Genomic DNA, 21,183 nt, shown 5'->3' with positions numbered 1-21,183 from the left:
AATTTTTTAAACTAATTTTAAATAATGTACCTAAAAAATTTAAAAACAATTAATCTTATATATTTTTTTCAGCTAGAATATTTATACCTTTGATAGCTATAAAATTATAATTATAAAATTATAAAGTATAACATTTAAAATTAATTAATACAAATTTTCAATAAATTAGATTCTTTTAATTTAAAATGTTACTGTAAAACAATTAACTCTTAACAAAGTGAAATCGTTGTTCGCATGAGGGTATTGTAGACATTCGATAAAAAATAAAAAAAAAAATTAAATGAAATTGAAAAAGAGTAATAGAGCCGCTTAAATTTGCGAGTTTGATTATCGGAATATTCAAACAAAGCGATTCATTATACGTACGTATATATGTATTTTATTAAGCAATTTTATAACGAGTAATTAACCAGAGATCACTTAAATACACATTATCGATAATCAGCGTCAGGGTATGCAAATGAGCTATAGCCTATGTGCATAAAAATGATATAAAATAAGAAAATAGGACGGAATAATTCTGGATGGATGAAAGAGTGTCTTCCTCGTCAGCATACTGTACTGTCTCGGAAAAAATTGAAAAATATATAAACAGATGTCCAATAAAAATTGATCGAGTGCCGTACTGTCGTACTCAGTAGCTTTCAAAAACATTCTCTTTTCATTTACGATTCACAAATGATTGTTTGGTTGTTAGTAAGAAAATTGAAAAAAAAAAAAAAAAAAAATTACCAATTATAAATTAAAAGATAGTAGAAACAATACGAGATGAAACGGAATATACATGATATGATAACATAATAATATAATGAGAGCTCTCGGATTTGAATTTTCCGTATTTATTTAAAATTAAATTACCATGTACCTAGTTATACTATTATCAAACGACTCACTGAAATGAAGCTTGAAAAGTAAAATAAACAATCACAAGAATGTATACATAATCATAAAGTTTTTAAATTAAAAAATTTCCGCGCTCTTTTTTTTTTTTGCGGTCACGCAGTAGCAGTTTATTTTTTTTTTTTTTTGAGCTCGAGTTACTCCAGATTATGAAGATCTCATTATAGTTAAAATAAACGGGATGTTTATTTTCATTTTCTTGTTTGTAAATAAAAAACATTGCAAAGAAAATTAATTAATTAATTAATTATTAAAATACATAGAGATTTTTGTGCGAGACTAAGAATAATAACACATACTGTTATCATTTTTTTTTTTTTTTTTTTTTAGTTATAAAATTGTTAAATAAATTTAATAATAATAATGATAATTGTTACATTTTGATAAGAGATTAAGTAGTTAGATACACGTGCACGATTCAATTTGCGGGAAAGCTGTTAGGTAAATATCCAAGCAATTAATCCATTTACAAGTATAACTTATCCGAGAATATCATATTATTAAATCGGCATATATATGTATATATTTCTATTAAACGTTTCAATCTCGCGAAACCGCAGGTGCGGGAAACTGTTAAGGGCTTGAGGATACACAAATGCATTTTATTAGAATGACGATCACGTGGTACTGGGAAAGGGTAGGGAGGGGAAGAACGTGTAATTAACAATTATTATAACCGATCATGTGGTAATCATCTGGAAAATGGATTAGTAATTGCATTTTCTCTATTTGCTTCGCATTTATCATTCATATCATTTTCAATTATTTATTATGGGTTCATAGTTTGATGTGTTAACATTTGATCAATTGTTGATTTACAGTTTGATTGTTGTTTTGAGCATATGTAGCTCAATACTGATATGTATTTTACAGCGAAGTCTAAGCTTCAATAAGTTTTAGAAACAAACCTTTTAACTTGTAAAATATTGATATTTTTAAAGATATAAGCTCATCCCGATGTTACACCCATCAAAAGCTTTCATTTGAGTACCCACATGCATTTTGATATATTTTTCATATATAAATATATGTAATATATATAAATATATGAAAAATTGATGTGGGTACTCAAATGAAAGGTCTTGATGGGTGTAACATCGGGATGAGCTTATATCTTTAAAAATGACATTAGTTAAAAAAGTAAGGCGATAAAAAATTGTACTTAATCAAATTAATTCATTTTTAATTTAAATTTAAGATTAAATTAATAAACTAACACTATATGTTAATTTATTAATATTTAATATTAAAAATTGATAAATATTATCCATTTAGTTGTTTGCTCAGAAAATTAAAATTTTTTTTTTTTTTTTTTTTTTTTTCAGGTCTTTGATAAACATAACCGTGGTTATATCACAGCGTCTGATCTCCGAGCCGTTCTACAGTGTCTAGGTGAAGATTTATCCGAGGAGGAAAGTAAGTATCAAAATGCCACTAAATTTTAGTCAAATAGCTCGCTTTTTTTTTTATCCATCTACGGTTTTCTTTGAAACTTTAATTGGCAAGGAAAAAAGTAAATACAACCTATAAACAGTGGAGGTAGTAGTTAAGTTGAGGTGCTCGACTTAATTTTTCCGGTTAAAGTATTTATTTTTAAAAAAGTTTAAGCAGCGGATTTCGAGCGAATGAATTTGATGATAACTTGCAAACTGAAATCGAGATAACGAGTAGAGCGGCTTGTGCCATTAGTGTATTCTTTTGATCTGAAATAAATATCCTCCAACCTCCTACGCATCTTTATTTGGATTTATATGTGGATTACATTGTTGTGAAGTCTTTTGAGTACAAGTATCTTTTGTGAAAAACTATTTTAAGTAAAAAGTAGAAAAATGGTTATCTATGGAGTATTCCGGATTATTTGTACGATTCTGTTTCCAATAATTAATTTAATGAGTTCATTATAATATTAATTATCAGTAAAAAAAAAAAAAAAAAAAAAAAAAAAAAACTATTTTTTTTTATAATTTCCATGAAAAAAGACTTAATTTATTTCAATAAATCATATAATTTTTCTATGCATAAAACTCATTGACAAGCACGATCTACGCACACAAAAAAAATTTTTTGGCTGGAGGGTAAATTTTCTTAGCTCAAGAAAATATTAAAAATAATAAATTGGCAAGTCATTAAATTAAAAGTAAAAAAAAATGAACGTCATAGAGACAAATAATACTAACAGGGCAATTTAAATTAAATCCGCGATTTTAATTATAATTTGCAATATTGAAACTTGTGGTTAGTCTCCACCTACACCGCAAACACAAACACTTGATAGGGATGATAGTGGAGTACACATGTGTTACAGTTGATCCGCGAGAAAATTGGAAAATATCATTGCCCATATGCTGTATGCTGCACCTGAGTCTATATATGCACTTTATACTGTATTGATCCGCATTATAATATAATTATTCATTTATTTCGAATGATCAGTAAGTTAATAATATAATTTACTCGTCGTAATTAGCTGCCGTGTTATCATTTATTTCCTTCAATTTAATTGTCCTTGTCGCGATTTTTACACGTACGTTTATTTTGTACTCGATATGAATACTCGGTCGATTTTATTAATATATTGTACTCAACGGCCTGCATTCGATAATTAGTATACAATTTTAATTACTTTATCAATTACATTCCATTGACTTTATGAATATTGTTGAACCAATTAAGGAATATATAAAAGAAAACTGAAGTATTTATTAATTTAGAGAATTAATGGAATGAGTTTATTGTTAACTCTATCGAAAATTTACAATATGTGGTTTCAAGTATTCAATATATGGCAATATATGCCTTATAGTATCTGGTATCTATTATCAATAACCATTTAATAAAAAAATTTCCAATATATAAGTTATTTTTGTTTACACATAAAAAAATTTATTTTCTGATAAATTTTTTAAAATTATTTTTTTGGTTTAAAAGTTATTTATTCTCTTTTGTTGAGTCAATTTTTTATCTGCAATACTGACCGCTGATATTTTTTACTTAATAATTGTTTCTAATTTTTAATGTCACTGTTCCAAGTTTGAAAATAAATTTCAATACTAGCAAATTATACTTAATATACTGTGAAAAATTAAAAATTTAGACTGTTACAATTGTACGTTGTAATAAATGTTTTTAAACAAACTTTTTTATAAATTTTAAATAAAACTTTAGAGTTATCTGAACTTTATTAGCAATAAGAAATGATTTGTGGTATTAATCTCATAAACGGAGGGTTGAATGAGAAAATAAACTTTAAAAAAAAAACGGGGTAATCAAAAATTATGGTAATAAAGTATTTTTATCTTAGATGGCTATTAATCATAATTTTCTATTGACTTATTGTTATTTTTTTGATAATTTCTGATTTCCTGATGTTTGAAATTTACTTAAAATATTTTTTTTGTTAAAAAATTTCTCTATGAAATATTTTAATAATTATTATCAATAAATTGTTAAAATTTAATTATTTCTTCGACCCGAATTTTGAAATCTAACACACAAGAGTAGGTATTGCTAAAAAATTGTCAAGAAAAATGCTGAACGTACAATTATAAATTGAGGGTAAAAAAATAATGAGAACAAGATAATTTTTAAATTATTGCAACAGCCCCCGTAGCAACCACTCAGTATACATGTAACAGCTCCCGCGTGTGTTAATGGCTCTAACTTTTATTTTAATCGTCTCATTATTACGAGAACTTCGCGCGATAAAATGTAGGCGACTTTGAATGCGTCGGTAGATTATTCACCACTACAGATATTTTGCGGCTGCCTCATTCACGATCATGTAAAATAATCATTCTTCCATTAATGTCAAATTTCTTTTTTTTTTTATTGATTGAAAACGTTTTTTTTTTCTTTTCAGTTGAAGATATGATCAAAGAAGTCGATGAGGATGGAGACGGAAGAATTGATTTTTGTGGTAAGATTATTTTTAATAAATCATTTACAACAATCATACATTTTTCGTTAAATTCTTTTCTTTACAATTAATTTTTTTACACCCACATAAATGGTTTATTCCATTCTTACGTTAGTTTAAAATTTTTATCTCGATATTAAGAAAAATACAAAAACAAAGTTTCAGTGCAAAGTGTCACTCCAAGCACATGTTTAAGCTGTTGAGACTATCTTGACAAAAATACTTTAAATCGCTAAAAGTGCCACAATAAAGAGTAATAAAAAAATATTTCAATTTTTATTTACTGAAATTGTAATTAAATTTTATTTCGTACATTTATTATATTATATACTTGTTTATAATTGTTTCTTAATATTTAAATAAATATACGCTATAGGACAATTGTTTTTATAATTTTTTGCCGACAGAAAAATCATCATTTTAAGAAAATTTAATTACATTTTTGATAAATCAATTATGAAACCATTTTTGTGTCAAAATATAAATTAAAAAAATAAAATTCACAACAGACTAATTTTTTTTGATAGATTTCATAAGAATCTAATTATTTATATGTATAAAATCGGTCGAAAAAATAATTGATAATTTCTAATTGTAATTTTAATTAATAAATAATAAAATGAAATCTACTTCCATTAGAAGATATCGCAGATTACTTTCTTACAGTATTGACTATTCTACTTAGAACTTTATATTATTTTTTCATTGGATAAAATAGCGGATTAATACTTGAAAGTTAAATCTTTTCCGTGGTGAATCCTCAGATACTTGAAAGTATTTTATAAAGTAGTTAGCTGAATTGGATAAAAGTACTGTTTGCTGCGGTGTTGAAGAGCTGCTCAAGTGCTTTATAAATCTACTACTGACAATGTTAAATATCAAATTCTTGACACGTTTACCGGATTAAAATAGATTTTTATAAATTTTAAAACTTTTGTACAAGCGATTGTTGTTTTGCATTTCCTATAAGCAATAAGTTATATAAACTAGTTCTGCACGCTTAAATTTCAAGTCACGTTCTTACTCAGTGTCTATTAGATTTCTCGATCTGACACCGGTATCACGATGACTGAATTAATACACGTATTTTAATTGACTTTCTCCTTCTATTTTTCAACTAAATTATGAGTCGATTGACAATTAGAGGAAGCGAGTGCACTCATCAATAATAGAAGTCCTTTGTCTCGTCGTCGAGACGGATCCTCCTGATTTTCCCTCGAGTTCACTTCACACTTAGATTTTACAATCTCTAAATCTAATTAATTACACTTACAAATATCATTTGAGATTTGCAATTTTATAAAGTCAAGTACATCAAATTTTAAAAAATAGATTTTTATTTTAAGAATAAACAAAACATTTATTTTTATGACACTTTAATAAATTTAGCTTTTATAATATTAAAAAAATAAAAAAAAATTTTTTTATAATTTTCAAAAATAAAAATAAATCAATAATTAATTATAAATCATGTTTTACACACTGATAAATTACACTGTATCTGTAATATAATTTTTATCATGAGAATTTCCGCGCTGTCAAGAAAATTATAAAAGAAAATTTTTCAATGTATTTTTTTTTTAATTATAAACTAATTTATTTAATCACATTTTTTTTCGTAATGTATTGAATTTTATTTTTATTTATTTATTTATTTAAAGTCCCAACAGCCTACTGGCCAATAACAGGAATATTTTATAAAATCAATTTATAATTTAAAATTTAAACTTGATTGATATTAACTTACATATCCAATTAAAGGCTAAATTTTTATTGAAAAAAATTTTTTTTATAATTAAAATCATTAATTATTTATATTTAAATATTAAAAAAATTTTTTTATCGCTAATATGTCTCTTGTAAATCAAATACTAATTAATAATTTTTATTAAAATAGTTTAATTTGATTTATTAAATATATAATCCGTATCGAATAATTAAATTGATGAAATTTAAATATTTGTATTAATTTTGATTGCAGAATTTGCTCGATCACTAGTGAATCCCGTGAGTGACAATGAAGACGAGGATGAACAAGACGATGAGGAGCCGCCACTGTCACCTCTTCCTGCAGGTATTCCTACACAAATTCCTACATCTCTTCCTGCATCTGTTCTTACAACTATTTCAACTCTTCCAGCTCCTAGTTCTGCACAAATTCCCCTATCTCTTCCTGCACCTGTTCCAACAACTCTATCAACATCCCTTCCAGCCCCTATTGCTACACCAATTCCTACGACCCTGGCTACATGTCCTCTTACAGAAAATTCAATGGCCAAATATAAATAAGAGGGTTGTTAAATACTTCTGAGTGTTTTTTTTTTTTTTTTTTTTTTTTTTTTTTCACCGTAAACGAAATATCAACGAGAGACCACTTGAAGCTAAATAAAAAAATTAAATTAAATTAATTCATTAAAATAAATAAATAAATAAAGTCATAATCACTGCACGATATTGTCATTAATAAATTTATTCATACTAACAGACACATCGCGTGTCTATGAGTGATGTAACTATATTGTGTATATGTATAATGTACATTTTGGCTTTTCAATTTAAAAACTATTTACTGACTAAAATTATATAAAAATTAATTAATTAATAATAATATTAATTATAGTAAAAAATTATACCGATAATTTATTTCTGGAATTTAAATAAAAAATAAAACAAAGAGACTATTCTTTACACAGAAGGATTATTTTTTTGGTGCGGTGATATTGATTAATAAAATTATTCTGCGCTGGTGATTGTAATCTTTCTGTGACTTGGAATATCTCAACAAAATATTATTATATTATTAATAATAATAATGATGATAATAATAATAATAATAATAATAATAATAATAATAATAATAATAATAATAATAATAATAATAATAATAATAATAATAATAATAATAATAATAATAATAATAATAATAATAATAATAATAATTTATCTCGTACCTTAATGAAATGAGAAGTTTCGCGTTTTACAATCAATTTAGAGTCCAGTTATGAAAAATATGATCTTATTTTGTTAACTTATTAATTTTAATTTTTATTTTTTTAATAATGAATTTTTTGTTAAAATATTTTCATCACTGGACAGAAATATTGAAATTAAACAAAAGAATCCTAATATACATATCCAATAAATTTAATCGCTTACATTTTGAGATATTTGTAGAGTAAATAATATGCGACTATTGAACCTGCAAAAATGTGTTTGGAGTAAAGTAAAAATATTGATTAATTAAATTAATTAAATAATGAAAATTTAAAAAAAAAAGCGCGCAAAGCGCATTCGATTTTCTAGTTTATAAAAATTTATTTAATTAATTTTAAATATTAAAAATAATTTAAGGCTTAAATTAAAAAATTAAAATAAAATCTAATAAATGTTTTTTGTATCATAAATTAAATTTTTTTAATATTGTAGTAAAAAAAGTTTTATTTTTTAATTGCAACAGAAAATTTTATCCGAAAAAAAAAATTATGATAAATTTTTACAAAAATATTTTAGCAAGGTTCAATAACGCAATTTATATTAAATATCTATGAGCAAAAGTCTTACATCTATTAAAAAAAAATATTTTAAAATTTAAAATAAAATTAATAAAGTTACTTTTGCTCAAATATCATTGAATTTTTTAAAATAGTTAAAAACATTCTTAGACTCTGCTCTGTTGTTTAAAAATACTTTTTTATGTACATTATTTGAAAAGAAATCAAAGAAAATACAAAAAACTGTCTATAAATAAATAATATGAGTCTGCTGGTCGTGAAAATTAAATAAATAAAAAATTAATAAATTACCCTACTGTACGCATGTTCAATGAATTTTTAATAAAAAAGAATCCTCTATAAATCTTTTCCAATTTGAAGAAACTAAAATAAATAGTGACCAGATGGCTTGTACCAATATATCAAGTTATTAATATTAATGCAAGAAAGTATTAATCATTTTATTAACCATCTTCTCAATGACTTAGTTGATAAAGATTAAAGTATGCTTACAGATCAATTTGTTTATTAAAAAAAAAAAAAAATTGTTTCTTGAAAAGGGGATGAATTGCGCTCAACTTTTTAATCAATGCAAGAAGTGAATAATAAATATAAATGCCCATGTTATCTTAAAATTTTTCGAATCATAATATAATCCAATAAAAAGAACTATGCCATTTATCTTACGAAAAAAATTTTAAACATTATACTGTTATGCTAAATGATGAAGGTAATATGCTATGTTTCAAAATATTTTAAAATTATAAATTTAAATAAATCAATTATTGAAATCAATTTTTCTTCTTTTCTATCCTATTCTTCCTTATTGTAAATTATCCATAATATTAAGAAATTAATTTTTGGAGAAATTTGAAAAAAAAAATTGAATTTTTTTTTTTTTCAAATTTTAAAAAAAAAAATTAAATTTTTATTTTTTAAGTTTTTTGAAAAATTAATCTCTTTGATTGAAAACATAAAGATTTTTGAGAAAAAAATTTTTTTTTTCATTTAAGAAATGAATAAAAATCGAAAAATTGCTCATAATGGTGATTTTTGCAAAAACAAAGAATTTGAAGCTTCGCAGCACTATGAAAAAAAATCACAGCGCTTTGAATTTTTCAGGTATATTAGGGGACACTTGGAGGTTGAAAAATTACCAACGATATCCTTTGTTAATCCATTTTATCCAAAGTTATACCAAGTTATCCAAATATTTTTAATTAAGCGAATTTTTGTCGCTTTTTCAGTTAAAGTTTTCAATTCAAAAAAAATTTTTTTGACAAAAACTATTCACGGTATCTTATAGAGAATATTATGTAGTTTTCAAAACCGTCCTTCGATTTCCTATACGATCATTATTTCCAGAGTTATTGATTGTCAAAGTGAAAAAGTACTTTTTTGCTTTGACTGACGATAACTCCGCGGCAAATCATCGTACAGGCTTTTTGATTACGTCAAATTGAAGGGAATTGAATTTTCTAAAAAAGCTTTCCAGCGAAATAATGGAAAAAAAATTTTTTTAAGCCCGTAGACCTTTTTGAAGACGAGAAAAAATTTGGAAAATTTTTTTTTGTGGTTTTCTTCGGATTTCTCCAGACCCGAACATGATAACAGTTAAAAAATTACAGTGCAATTTATTAAATAAGACAAAATTTAATTTTTTTATTTTCAAAGGCTCATTTTTATTAGCGATAAATAAACTTACACATCTTTACATATTTAACAATGCATACTCATCATAATTCGTCAGAAAAAATATAGTTAAATATCTATCTTCGTTATACAATTATAATTTATGTATATAATATAATATAGTAATTAATAATAAATATAATAATGGGCTGTGCCTCTGGACGTGTTTTAAACAAACTACCATTCTTAATCTTTCATTTCTCTCACTCGTGGCACAACGGTAATAAATATATTTATTAACATATATTTATCCTACTACTGATTACTGATTACAAATATCATTTACGTTATAATGTATAATAGTTTCATCATAACAGGGATTAAGAATTTCTTCACAATTCAGATTATTTTCATATTCATAACTCATTACCATAAACATTCATTTATCCGTAAATCAATCAAGTACTTTCATTCAGACTTTAAAAATTCTTTCCCCATTTTTTTATAATTAAACTCAACGACAATTGTACAATTAATTTAATTGTCTTTGATTTTAATAGTCATAAATAATTTGAGTTTGTTTTAATTACCTTAAAATTTATTAAAAAAAATTAATCACGCAATATTTTTAAATATTGCGTTGCAGTACAATTAAATTAAACTTAATTAATCCGACTTACATAAATCGTGCTGTTTTAATTATATAAATTTCCGGCGCGGTAGTAAATTTTTTTGATATTAGAAAATTTAATCTTCGAGGCAGTCTCTTTAGATTATTGTCCTCGAAAAAAAATAACAAATTACGCCAGTATAAGTAGTCAGTTTTGTCTATTATTTCAGCACATTAGGAATTTTTAAATTAATTATCATTATCCTAGTTTTAATTAATTTTAATATGATATATAAACAATTAGATGGACGGGGATGACAAGTTACGAGGCAAGAAAAATTTTTCTCTCTCACTTATACATATATTTATGATATATATTTACAAATATAAATTACATCTGATCGAGGCTATTTAAATAAAAATAAAAATTTTTTTTAATAAATAATTTATGATAATGATCAAAAGTCATTTTTTTAATTTTTTGGTCAAAGTTTTTAATAATAAATAAATTTTAGCTTTAATTTACCATCACAATTTTATTGTCATCGTCGTCCATCATTCAACAGGTAATTGAGATAATAATTAATACAATAAACTGTAACGCCAACTGGAAGTTGTACTCTATATATAGTCGTGTAAAAATCATTTGATATTATAATAAAGTTCATAATAAATCTCATATTTTGACACAAATATAAAATTCATAAAACAGTCATATTTTTTTTTAATTTGTAAAAATGGTGATAATCAATTTTCTTTTTAATTGTTCATTTTTTTTATGTATTTTCTCAAAAAATTATATATCAATAAAATCAAATAAAAAAAATTAAAAATTAAAATGGTGACTTTAAAAATATTTACTAAAAATTTTTCAACCCCAAATTATCGGAAAAATTGTGCAGAATTAAATTTTGACGTTTTTTTTTTTTATTTTTTTGATGAAAATTTCAATTTTTATCAACTAAAAATATAACTAAAATTTCAAAAATCAAAATATCAAAAATTTCCTCTTCCTGAAGGATTTTTTTTTTCGATTTTTGATATCGTTAATAGTTATTGAGTTATTTACGAAAAACTGAGATTTTTTATTTTGGTTGTTTTTATTAATAACAAATTGAAGTTTTTATCAAAAAAAAAAAAAAAAAAAATAAAAAATAAAAAAACAACAACATTATTTTTAGAATTTAATTCCGTATCGAATAAGTGATTTTTCATATTTTTAATAACAATTTCTAGAATTTTTATTAGCAAATTTACAAAGAGTTCTTACAAAAATTTCCGTTACGGGTTGTTCATTTCATATGAATCTCATATTTGTGTCACAATATGAGATTCATAATGATCACAATCCATAATAAACCTCACCATGATATCAAAAGATTTTTACACGGCTATATTAATAATTCATTCATTATTAATTATCATGATGCACATACAGTTTTTTTTTTTTTTTTTTTTTTTTTACGTAACACGTATAATTTAAAATTTATTATTATTATTTATTTTATCGTTTGACAAAAAAAATGATAAGTCAACATATGATACGTCAATATATATCTTTATAATTTTTTTTTTGATTTTTTAAAATATTTTTATTTTAAAATTTACAATATACATTGTATATTCGCAGGATTGATTTTTTTTTTTTTTTTTCAAGTATAAAAGAAAATTTTTATCTATTATTTTTTTATCATAGACAAAGCAGACATTCTTTTGACTGAAAAGAGCGTCATCAGCTTAATTAAAAAGCTTCATGCCAATTTAAAATAATTCGTCAAAATGCAAGCATTGGTATTTTATCCATAAAAATGATTTTTTTTTCTTGTAAATATATCTGCAGCTAAATATCCAAAATTCACTTTTAACAAAATTTGTTCACTAATATTCCAGCATAAAAAACGCTTACATATAATAAAGTAACAATTGTTTGAAAGTTATTACAAAAAAGCGATTAAACATTCATAATAAAAAAAATCACATTTTAACAATAAAATAAATTGAACATATTTTTATTTAAACTTAACTCGAAACAAGAGTTAAATTAATATTTTAAACAAAACAATATTTAATAATTATTAATATATTTCGAGGATTATTTAAATATTATATTAAGTATTAAATAACTCATACAATTACAAGAGACTTTTAATTCCAATATCAATTTAAAATTTACTATAAAAAAAAACTAATAATATTCTGATTAAAATTAATACTAGAATTGAATGCCTCGCACTAGTAAGTTGTCAACTTAATATTAAACGTAATTATTAAAACTTAATCATAAAATATAAATCAACAAACATCACATAACATAAATAATTACATAATAAAAAACTTCAGGTCTTGAGATGTAATATGTAATAAGGATCAGGTGAAAAGACCATCAAATTCTAATATAATTATTCGTTATACGACATCCTCAGGTATCTAGTTTGACAAACAAATAATACAATCATTTAAAAAAATTAATTATAAATAAATTAATATAAAAATTATAATTAATAATCAATATTTCGACTCAATAGTATATTAGAAGCGTTTACGCGCTTTTAAAAATCTCATTCAATTTTTTTTTAAATTTATTCAATTATTTTATTGGAGTACAGATTGCACAGAGCTGAGAAATTTTGAGTACCTTTTTTTTTTTTTTTTTTTTTTTTTTAGAATAAAATATTATTAAACAAAAAAAAATTATATAGAGATTTTTAAAAGCGCGTCAACGCTTCTAATATACTATTGAGTCGAGATATCATTAATTATTAATTATAATTTTAATATTAATTTTTAGCATTGATTTTATATTAATTTATTTATTATAAATTTTTTTAAATAATTGTATTATTTGTCTGTCAAACTAGATACCTGAGAATGTCGGAATAAAACCGACGAAACGTCGTACAACGAATAATTATGTTATAATTTATTGACAGTCTCTTCACCTGATCCTTACTACATAAATAATTACGTTGAATATTAAAAAAAAAAAAAAATTGAATAAATAAACAGTGAAAAAAGGTTTAAAAAATTTGTTCATCAGTGTCGCTATTACCTAACTCCTGATAGGTAGTAAGCAACCCGGTACTCGTATGAGGGCTGGGATGAGAAGGACTGACCTTCAGCTTGAGTTTATGCTTGTGCCTCTGGTATCCATGACCAAAGTTCTCCCTGGCCAAAATGAGAGGCCTGAGAGCGTTCCTGACCGACCAATATACTTTCGGATATTTCTTCTCCTGCTGAACCATCAGCTCCTTATTATTCTTACTGACGACCTCGTTGACCTCATTGCAGCTCTGACAGACGACCCTGAGCATGGGGAGTTTCTTCTCCTCCGTGAACTGCTTAAGCGACTTTTCCCTGACATAGACAAAGGGCCTGACCACCCTCAAGTCATGTTCCTTGACATAATAATGCGCCTTCATGGTCTTGAGTTTCCCGCTGTAGAAAAAGGCCGTGAGGAATCCCTCAGTAAGGTCGTCCAAATGGTGACCCAGGGCTAGAACGTTGAACCCGTACCTTTTAGCCACAGAGTAGAGTCTCTTCCTCATGCTGACTCCGACTCTCCCGCAAGTAGTGCAAACCCGCCCGGGAACTGTTTTATCACTTGCCAAGTCGACGGAAGAATTGTTAACCGCGTCGATCAAGGACGCCTGCTCTTCAGCCTCTTCGTAGAAGTAAGGAACCTTCAAGCCCTTGAGGTAACTCACGGAGTTTGCTTCTATAGAGTCGTAGCTGCTGTTGGCGTCAATTGTCACCGCTCCAATTTCAAAATCAATGTTTTTAGACCGTGCGTAAAATTGGTACTGGTGCAACGCATGCAGCAAAGCTAGACCGTAACCCCCAGCAGCTACTCTAGCACCGGTTGTGGTGGCTGGAAGACAAACAAGCACTCTGTCCTTATCCCGAATCATATCGAACTCATGAATCGCCTCGACAGTCGCTTTCCACATGTTCTTCGGCGGACTGTACCACCTTGATTCACCCTCGCCCGGTTTATCATCGTCTTCATCATCTTCTTTGTCATCCTGCTCAAACCCAGACTTCTTTTCAACAAACTCGTCGTCATCGGAGGTCAGAATTTTGTCAGGAATTGGAAGACTAAATTCGTCTTCTGACAAATCATCTGGAAGCTTTCGGGTTTCTTTACTTTTTTCAATATTTTTAGAACGCCTTGGTCCTTTTATGGGAGTGCTTTTAGGTTTTTTGCTGGTAGTGTTGCTGCTGCTAATAATACCGCAAGAGTCGGTACTACTGCTGCCGCTGCTGCTGCTAGAGCTTCTACCCAGCTCGGTAGATCTAACGTCGTTGTCATTGAACGACAAATTTATGCCGCTGTCTTGGGAGCTCACTGAGTTTACTGCTGAATAAATTTCCGGCAGGGTTTTTGTACTATTACCAGTTATTTTTTTAATGACATTTTTGGTTAATTTTTTGTTAACTTGTACTTCTTCGTCGTCTTCCTCGTCAGAGGTTTTTGAACGCTCGCGATTCGTCGTGCTGGTTGTTGTTTGGTTAGTTGGAGCTACTCGAGGACCCACCACGTATATCACAGTCTCGTCCGATGAACACTCGCTGGACATCTTGCTTTCTTGCTGCGACTGCTGTAAGTCCGACAGCTTTGAAGTCTTGGCGAGTTTCAGCCCCGCTAAAGGCGAAGAGGGGAGTCTTCTTTCAGGGGTCCCGTAGCCTGGGGAGCCGGTTGATGCTGTTGAGTGCAAGTCTGGAGAAAATCTTCCCAGACCGTCTACTTGGTTCACCATACACCTAGAAAAATTTTTATTTTATCGTTTTTTTCAATATTAATTACGAATTTTTTTTTATGATAAAAATCAAGGATTAAGGTATAATTCAATATTGATCAAAAGGTCCAAGAATTTTAATTAATGATGGTTATTTAAAAAAAAAAGAATAATTACCTAATTTCAGATTTAACTTCGCTCGCCATTCCCTTAGAAAACTCCATCAAATATTCAGCAACTTCCCTCGCGGAGCAAGAATCATCCTTCTGATACTGTCTCTCACTAGCCATGACAGCCGCTCTTTGATTATGATGCTGGGGCGTCCCATTATCCGACAGAACATCATCAACCTTAGAAATAACCTCCCTAATCTCTGACTTAATCTCAGTAGCAAGTTCCTTGGTAACTTCCTTTAAATAGGCCCTCAAGTCATCATCAGAGCTCTGACTAAAGCTGCTAATAATCGGCGAGCACCTTCCCAATTTATGCGTCTCCGGGATGACAAGTCCGGGATGATGCGCATGCTGATGGGACATCTGATGAGAATTAAACGCCTGAGTGTACGGATGCGGCGACGGAGAAGAAGAAGAAGTTGGAGAAGAAGTCGCCGAGGACCCGGGAGACCTAGTCGGGCTGTTACCAATTCCACCATCAAGCTCCAGCGAGCTGGACAAGTCAATTCTGCTGCTGCTGCAGCTGCAGTACCGATGATTCCTCGGTAAATTACCAGCAGTTGAAGCAACAACCCCCAGGCTTGCTAAAGTTTGGGGACTCAGGGGAATAGGAACCGGCATGGTTTTTCCACTGCTGCCCAATGAATTGCACCTTGTTCTGTTCCCTCGGTGACTGTTGCTTGCGTTTACATACTGCGGCATACTGTGTTCGCCAGCCATCAGCCGCGCGCCAGCCGGCGTTGTCGCGATAATCATCGAGGAGGTGACGGCCTCGCCCACCGCAAACTTTATCGTCGGCAACGGGGAGTCCGTGGAGGACTTCTGTCCAGGGTGCGAGTGAATAGAGGACAGGGAAGAAATAGAAAAAGAATTTTTACAGATAGCTAGAGTTGGCTTTTCTTCGCTGGTTGTTGAGTCGAAGCTGTCGCCAGAGCGGTTCAACGGCGGAGCGTGAGGGTCTGAGGACAGCGCGGGCAGGCTGTTGTGTCTGGGAGATGCTATTGCCAAGGGAGGGTTCGCCGATCTGGGGATGTCGCTGTTGAGTCTCCGGATTCCGGAGTTATTGATCCCTAGAGTGAAATCTCGGCGGTGCTTTCTTACAGCCGGATCGAAGGGCAGGTCTTGCTTTACATTCTGGGAGTTTCCAAGCAGAAGATCCTGAGCTTCGCTGGGCAGAATGAACCAGCGCAGAGACTCGCCAACTGCGGTGAAGGTCACGTTGCAGTCCATTTGGAGCGGGAAGCGGTGTGCCATTTTTCGCGATCGATTGAAAATGTTTCGCGCGGTTTGAAGACAGTCCGCGTAACTTTGAGGGAATACACCTCCTCCGCCTGATACTCTCCTTTCAGAGGCGATCATTTTTCCGTCGGTATAACGAATTGATCCCAGCCACTTGCGCTCTTTGAAGACGCTGTTTGTGTGGTGCCGCCACTCCCCGGTGTCCGGGTTCAGCACGTACTGCGGGAGGAGTTTCCAGCCCTCAGTCGCAACCATTTTCAAGGCCTCTAGTACGAACGCCAGCTCGGCCTCTGTCGTGAAGTAGGGCAAGGACAGCCGAGCGAATCCAGGCCGCAGGACTTCGGCATTAGACTCAGGATTCGAACTCCTGGAAATGGGCATAGATTTTTTAGATACTAGATTTTTTTATAGGCAGATTGATAAAAAGGGAATTATTTAAAGAGGGATATTTTTAGCTGTGGTAAGGAACAACAACGAGGAGAATAATAATTATGATGAGTTAAATTAGTGGCTTACTTGTCCGTTAGTATTGAATTGTATTTTTTGGCAAGGTCAATGCCAATCCCCATGAGATCGTGAGCGTATCGACCGGCGCAAGCGCATCCGCTTCGTGCTTGTATACCAAAAACGTCGTTGAGAATCGCACAGACGAAATTATGATGCAAAAAGGTTCCTCGTGGGTGTCTGACCATGAATGAAAATACTGGTAGTCTTTTTATGTTTTGGAAATTGCTACCGAGTAATATGAGCTCGGGTATTGTTCGCACGTGAGCCAATACTTGTCTGAAAAAATATTAATTTATTAGATTTTTATATTTTATGAATATAACTTTAATTTTATACTTTTTTTGTGTTAAAAAAATATTTAAAAAATGGATAGTAAAAATATTTTTTGTTTTTTATTTATAGCACCAAAAAAAGAATATCTCCTTAATATTACTTAAAAAGTTTAAGTAATATTTAAAGTGACATTGAATTTATTATAAAATCTATTTATCTATTTATTTATAAAATTTTTAAAATATCAAGCTTTAGAGAAGCTGCGTATTATTTTTAGACTTGATAATAATTTTTTATATACGTTGAATCCCGTTGTGACTTTTATATTTATGATCACGGTCAAGGACAAATGATATTTGATTTCTAAGGATCGTTGAGTAAGCTTTCGCAACATTTATCACGTGATGTATAATATATATTCTTCTGCTATAAAATACTATCGGAAATATTTTTTTACTGATAAGAACTCAAACAGACCCTTCAAAATTTAATGCACTCTATTATTTATTGCTATTATTCTCAGTTCTTAGTTTTTTCATTTTAAATCGAAAGAATAGTTAAATAAATTTTTTGCTATTAAAATCGGGATTCCTGGTGAGTTTATCAAGTTTATTTTATTACTATATGAGTACTAAAAAATTCCACAACAAACAGTTGAGTATTTACAAAGGTATCCTACTTTTATTTTAGATCAACTTATTTGTACAGACAAAAGAATAATTTATCTCAGTCTTAATATAATTTACAAGATTTTTTGATAATAAATTTTGAAACCAGATAAGATCACCTTACAGCATTAAAAAATCACAAAAAGTAGTGTTTTATAAACTAGTGATAAAGTACATAATCTTGTCATTACATATGATATTTAAAGGTTTCTATAGAAGTCAAGGAAATAAATCGTGTTAACAGCTTTTTATTTTAACTTAATTTTTGATAAAATTTAGTTATTTTTATATTTCATCGTTTATTTTTAATATTATATTTATAAAATTATTTTAATATATTATACAAAATTAAGAATAAAATTTTATGTTTTAAAAAATGAAAAATTTCTGCTATATAAATTTGAAAACTGATTAATTAATTGATAAAATTTTTTTAAAAGGTAAAATACACTATCTCTAGACACATAATCAAGAAATGACCTTGTATCTTGTGAATTATTGATATTTTTAAAGATATAAGCTCATCCCGATGTAACACTCATCAAGAACTTTCATTCGAGTACCCACATCAATTTTTCATATATTTATATATTTTATATATATATGTATATATGAAAAATATATCAAAAATACATGTGGGTACTCAAATGAAAGCTCTTGATGAGTGTAACATTGGGATGAGCTTGTATCTTAAAAAATGTCAATACTTAAGAGAGTACAGTCCAATTTAACGTCATTATTTAACGAAGCAAAATTTTATTTATTTATAGTTTACGTCACGGCAGTCACGCAGTGACTGCGAGGTTGCAAGTTATTTTTATCATAATTTATAATATAAAAATATAAATACCCATGATACAATTATTTTATAACGAATAATAGTATAAAAAAAAAAAAAGTGAATACTCACTTGGAAATTTTTTCCTGTCGTGAAATAATAGCTTGTGTGGTAACATTTTCTTTCAATTGCATCGCGAGCCCACAGCGAATAGATCCGACAATTCCCGCGGTACCACTTTCATCACGGAGTTCCGGATCTTTGAGATATCTGTGGGAGTCTCGCATATCTTCAATGGCAATATCATTTTTCAACAACGACCTCTTGACTACAAGGACACCGGGTGATTGCGCGCCACCCACAAATTTGTGTCCGCTAAATATTATCGCGTCTTTGTACACAGCAGTTTCGCCTACGCCTGGTAAGTGCGGATTCATGTCCATATGAACGTAAGGAGCTAAAAATAAATAATAATAAATACATTGTAATTTTATTTTATTATTTTTCTTAAATTAAATACTTTTATATACTTATAAAAATTTATACAATTTATTAAATCTTAAACCATTAAAAAATGAAAGTGACAATTTAAAAACAATTTTTATCTACTTGGTAAATTTATTTAATATAAAGTAATTTAAGTTTAACTGATTAGAGTAATTTAATTACAATGTCAGCTGTTGTGTTTTTAATTTAATTAATAAAAAGTAATTGAACTGCATCAACCAAGTTGATGAACCATTGACCTTCATTATAATTTCTTTTCTTTTTTAATATTAATTTCTCATAATATTAGTTAAAAATTTAAATAACAGCAAGTACAGTCAAATATATAAATTATTTACGTAGTAATTTATGATCTAATTTTTTAATATATTTTTTTTTAATTATTTTTTTAAATGCAAATTTTTTTTCGCAATTTATGACAGTTTTTCGCAGTTCATTATTATACAAACTGTAGATTATATTATTTTCTCTCGTGTTAGTTCTGTTATTTGTGATTTGTATCAGTTTAAATAACTATAACTTGTATGGTAATTATTTTTATTTTTTCTAATATTTACATAAGTAGATAATTATTAAAGGGTCAGACTATTAAATACTTTCAAGCGACTTTTAGTTGTAAAATAGACTTTTAAAATTATTATAAGACAACTTTCATAAATTTTTAACATTTACTTGAGTTTTTAATTAAAATTAAATTATTATTATTAAGTAAAAAAATCAAGAAAAAAAATTAATAAAAATTCGGAATAATCGATTGATAAAATAATAACAATATTAATAGTAATACAAGTATAACAAACTCACCGGCTGATGTATAGTCCCACACACTTAATGCACCGTACTGATGCAACAAGAGAGTGGTTGCAACGTCATCAGCAAGTACACCAGTAATACAACTAGCCGCATTAAAGCAGCCAACCATCATACGTTCTGACGATTTTTCCTCAATAAGTTTACGCTCTAGGTCATTCAAGTCAAGAAATCCCTCTTTGGTTTCAGCAATTCTCACCACCTAAATTCGGATAATAATATTTATTACATCAAAATAAGTGCTAGGTCTTCATTATCATTGATCATTGCACTAGCACATCTTGGATCTATTAATTACATATATTATGAATCGTTAAGAGTCAAAAAGTGAAAGGAAGATCTTTAGGTATCAAGTAAAATGCCAAGATTGCGATTATGTCGATTGCGCAAAGGAATTTATTCAAATTTAAATAATTCTGTAATTTTTCGCTGATAGCACTCGGGTTCAATCCGGTAATTTAAAGCATTATTTATTCTTCTATACTATTATATTAATAATCAGACATGCTTGTTACGATATCTGTGCAGATAGATAATTTTAAATCTTTTAATTTATGTGTCGAGTAATTGGCGGACATTGTCTAGTTTATGTTGGTTTCATTTAACGTTTTAACCGCGGAGTAGAAATAATTGACCTGATTATTCAAAGGTTAAATTTTGTAATTTTTTTGCTATCTAATGTAAAGATTTTTTTTTTACAAAATAGAAAAATATTAAACAAGAATTGGTAAAGAAAATAAAATTATTATTCACAGTAAAAAAATTGCTGTAATTTAATTTTACTATTCTGCAATATTTTATTGGCCTAAAGATCATTTTAATTAAAATTTTTTTTGGTCAGGTTTTATTGTGCTTTTTAACAAAAAAAAATTATCAAAATGTTTGTCTCTAGATAATTGGAATGTATTGATGGAAACTGTGTGGTATATTGAAGCAATTAACA

At 28.2% G+C, this 21,183-nt stretch overlaps 2 protein-coding genes across 6 annotated transcripts in view; one reads left to right on the top strand and one right to left on the bottom strand.

Annotated features, from left to right (window-relative positions):
* Window positions 1-9,102, top strand: part of LOC141526084 (uncharacterized) — a 58,348-nt gene extending 49,246 nt beyond the window's left edge. For all 5 annotated transcript variants that reach the window (XM_074240851.1, XM_074240850.1, XM_074240849.1 and 2 more), the window contains 3 exons: window positions 2,226-2,316; window positions 4,760-4,816; window positions 6,798-9,102. In XM_074240851.1, coding sequence (XP_074096952.1) covers window positions 2,226-2,316; window positions 4,760-4,816; window positions 6,798-7,105 — 456 coding nt within the window. In that variant the 3' untranslated portion in view covers window positions 7,106-9,102. The remainder of the gene's footprint in view (window positions 1-2,225; window positions 2,317-4,759; window positions 4,817-6,797) is intronic.
* Window positions 9,103-9,959: 857 nt separating this feature from the next.
* The window catches only part of LOC141526472 (uncharacterized), a 39,043-nt gene continuing 27,819 nt past the window's right edge, over window positions 9,960-21,183 (bottom strand). The window contains exons 4-8 of the mRNA XM_074241507.1: window positions 20,235-20,442; window positions 19,056-19,380; window positions 17,214-17,480; window positions 15,463-17,064; window positions 9,960-15,310 (exon numbers count right to left, since the gene is read on the bottom strand). Of these exons, the coding sequence (XP_074097608.1) occupies window positions 13,567-15,310; window positions 15,463-17,064; window positions 17,214-17,480; window positions 19,056-19,380; window positions 20,235-20,442 (4,146 nt within the window). The 3' untranslated portion in view covers window positions 9,960-13,566. The remainder of the gene's footprint in view (window positions 15,311-15,462; window positions 17,065-17,213; window positions 17,481-19,055; window positions 19,381-20,234; window positions 20,443-21,183) is intronic.

The sequence above is a fragment of the Cotesia typhae genome, unplaced genomic scaffold, assembly GCF_013202065.1.
Source record: "Cotesia typhae breed Kobodo isofemale line unplaced genomic scaffold, CoteBio_Ctyphae contig_33, whole genome shotgun sequence".
Lineage (NCBI taxonomy): Eukaryota > Metazoa > Arthropoda > Insecta > Hymenoptera > Braconidae > Cotesia > Cotesia typhae.
Note: the sequence above shows the minus strand (reverse complement) of the source record. Positions and strands in the feature narration are given on the sequence as shown.